This window comes from Myotis davidii, unplaced genomic scaffold (assembly GCF_000327345.1).
Source record: "Myotis davidii unplaced genomic scaffold, ASM32734v1 scaffold425, whole genome shotgun sequence".
NCBI classification, from domain to species: Eukaryota; Metazoa; Chordata; class Mammalia; order Chiroptera; family Vespertilionidae; genus Myotis; species Myotis davidii.
This window is the reverse complement of record NW_006296413.1, coordinates 3,282,584-3,285,435: the sequence shown is the minus strand read 5'-3', so window position 1 is coordinate 3,285,435 and position 2,852 is coordinate 3,282,584. Positions and strand designations below refer to the sequence as shown.

The 2,852-nt window shown below is 59.8% G+C and overlaps 2 protein-coding genes across 3 annotated transcripts in view; one reads left to right on the top strand and one right to left on the bottom strand.

Moving 5' to 3' along the window:
- LOC102769830 (chromosome unknown open reading frame, human C11orf68) overlaps window positions 1–56 on the bottom strand; it is a 2,478-nt gene extending 2,422 nt beyond the window's left edge. Inside the window, exon 1 of the mRNA XM_006771697.2 lies at window positions 39–56. Coding sequence (XP_006771760.2) covers window positions 39–56 — 18 coding nt within the window. The remainder of the gene's footprint in view (window positions 1–38) is intronic.
- Window positions 1–1,978, top strand: part of DRAP1 (DR1 associated protein 1) — a 21,439-nt gene extending 19,461 nt beyond the window's left edge. Inside the window, exons 2-7 of one of the 2 annotated variants that reach the window (XM_006771696.2) lie at window positions 229–301; window positions 391–484; window positions 820–939; window positions 1,047–1,140; window positions 1,332–1,420; window positions 1,750–1,978. In XM_006771696.2, coding sequence (XP_006771759.2) covers window positions 229–301; window positions 391–484; window positions 820–939; window positions 1,047–1,140; window positions 1,332–1,420; window positions 1,750–1,861 — 582 coding nt within the window. In that variant the 3' untranslated portion in view covers window positions 1,862–1,978. Of the gene's footprint in view, window positions 1–228; window positions 302–390; window positions 485–744; window positions 940–1,046; window positions 1,141–1,331; window positions 1,421–1,749 lie in introns of both variants that reach the window. The other variant, XM_015569053.1, reaches the window with a different exon arrangement.
- Window positions 1,979–2,852: the final 874 nt, after the last annotated feature.

Below are 2,852 nucleotides of genomic sequence, written 5' to 3'. Positions count from 1 at the left end.
TTTTTCAAATAAGTATCTTGGACGTCTTTTCTCAGTACATAAGAATGTGAGGTCATTCTTTTTTAAGTTGAGTAGTATCCCATTATATGGGTATCCTCTAATTTATTGACTTAGGTCATTGATTTGGTTATTTTTTTATTGAATTTATTTGGGTGACACTGGTTCTTCCCCCAGCGCCGTTTTCTGGTCCAGAAGCGATGGGGTCCGAGCTCTCTGCCCCCTTCCCAGGCGCGGATCAAGAAGATCATGCAGACTGACGAGGAAATTGGGAAGGTGGCGGCGGCGGTGCCCGTCATCATCTGTATCCTGTCGGGGCTGCCCGGGGCGAGGGCCGTGGGGGCGGGGGGCGGCCTGGGGTGCACCCGCGGGGTTCTCCTTGACGCTCCCGAGCCCGGGCCCTGGAGCTGTTCCTGGAGTCGCTGTTGAAGAAGGCCTGCCAGGTGACCCAGTCCCGGAACGCCAAGACCATGACCACATCCCACCTGTGAGTGGCCGTGCAGACCAGGGGCCTGTGGGCTTCGGTCCCCGGAGCTCACACGCCTAAGAGAGGCTGGGTCCTCGGAGGGCCCCAGGCCGCAGGCCCCGGCCCGGAGGCTGCAGGCGGGAGGCTCCTGGGAGACCAGCGAGGCCGTAGAGGCCGGTGGGTTCGAACTTGGGAAAGGTGGGGTGTTACCGCGAAGGGGCGAGGTCGGCCGGTGGAGATGAAGGTGGAGGTGTTCCGGGCTCCCTTCCTCCGACATCCAGAGCTGCTGACTGCCCCTCGCCGGGAGCCCAGGCAGCCGGGCGCTGCCAGATGCCATCCCCTCCCGCCCCTTCCAGGAAGCAGTGCATTGAGCTGGAGCAGCAGTTTGACTTCTTGAAGGACCTGGTGGCGTCCGTGCCTGACATGCAGGGGGACGGGGAAGACAACCACATGGACGGGGACAAGGGTGCCCGCAGGTGGGGAGCCAGGGCCAAGCGTCCAGGTGCAGAAGGCCAAGGCCACAGGGGTTGGAGGTGGGTGGGGGCAGGTGAAGAGCGGGGAGATGGACTGTACCTCCCCGCAGGGGCCGGAAGCCGGGCAGCAGCAGCCGGAAGAATGGTGGGATGGGAAGCAAAGGCAAGGACAAGAAGCTATCAGGGACAGACTCGGAGCAGGAGGTAAGGGAGGCCCTCAGCCCTCTGCCCCGCCCCTCCACGCCGGCCGAAGGCCGGCCCCATCCTCACCTGTGGCGGCTTTGTCAATGGGGGCTGTGAGGTCAGCCTCCCGCCCCTGCCGTTTCCGGGGTCTGGGCTCTCCAGTGACCGGCCCATGCCGTTCCTGTCGTTTCTGACCCCTGTCTTGCTCCCAGGATGAGTCCGAGGACACTGACACCGATGGGGAAGAGGAGACACCGCAGGCCCCACCCCAGGCCAGCCACCCCCCTGCCCACTTTCAGAGGTAAGCAGTGGCCCCAGGAAGACAGCAGCAGACTTGTTCCTCCAGGCCTCTGGCCACTTGCTTGTGCTCATGGTGGCAGATTTGGGGAATGGGGAGGGAGGCACTGAGGAGGGCTTAAGGACAGAGACCGTGTCTCAGAACTCCCCTCCCCTGGGCAGGGCAGTGAGTGGGGCCTGGGTCGGGGCTTAGGGACCTGTTCTGGGCCCTTCCATTTTCTGGGCTTGGCCCCCCCTTTGGTACAGAGGGTGGTGGGCTCCATGCTTCCTGTGTGGGGCTCAGTGGGCACCGGAGAGTAACCTGACCTTCCTCTCCTGCTTTCTGCCCTGCAGCCCCCCAACACCTTTCATGCCCTTCACCTCGACTATGCCTCTGCCCCCGCCCCCAGCGCCCCCGGGCCCCTCAGGACCTGATGCAGAGGACGAAGAGGATTATGACTCCTAGCACCCTCTGCCCCCCAGGCCACACCCCCTTTTAGTTGATTTTAGTTCTGGGCGGAGGAGAGACGATAGAGCTGTTCTTAAATTTATTAATAAAAATAAAAGGGAACATCAGTGTTTATCCCAGCCTCTGTGCAGGGCTTTGTGGCCACCTTCCTGTCCATCCACCTGACTTCCCCACACTGAGCAGTGTGGGCCGGGGAGGGGCTGGAGCATGCATCCGCCGGGTGCTGATAGAAGGAAGGTGGGGGGAGTGTGCTGGTCATGCCGAGGGACAACCTGTCGTACACTGTATGACCCTGGGCAGGTTCCTCCCTTTCTCCGAGCAGCCTTTTCTTATCTCTCTGATGGAGACCATTCTGCCCCTTCTGGGCTACTGCAAAGGGATAGATGGGCTGAGTAATAGGAGCTGTAGAGCTATGCCTGGTGCTGTGAAGGGTGGGGGAAGGGACGGTGGGAGTAGAGGTAGGTAGGTAGATTGGGGAGAGCCTTGAAGGCCTGTGAGCAGGACAGTGACACAGTCGCTCGGTCTATAGTCAGTTCTGCACCGGAGCTGCAGTGTCCATGGGGCAGATGTGCTTTGAGGGAGCCATGGCTCGGTGAGGTGGGCAGACTTGACGTCTGTCAGCAGTGACTCGAGCGCCGATGGTCGCCTGGACATGTGCTGAGAGGGTGGGGACCCTAAGGACTCTCATGTTTCTTTCTGCAGCCACTTGGGCAGGGGCCTTTTCTAGCTGGGGACACAGGAGGAAGAGCAGGGTTCGACCTGAAGGTCACCAGTTCGGCTCTGATGAATTGGGGTACCTGTGAGCAGTGGTACTGGGTGTAGGGCCTAGAGCAGCCGTGGGCAAACTACGGCCTGCGGGCCGATCCGGCCGATTTGAAATGAATAAAACTAAAAAAAAAAAAAGACCGTACCCTTTTATGTAATGATGTTTACTTTGAATTTATATTAGTTCACACAAGCACTCCATCCATGCTTTTGTTCCAGCCCT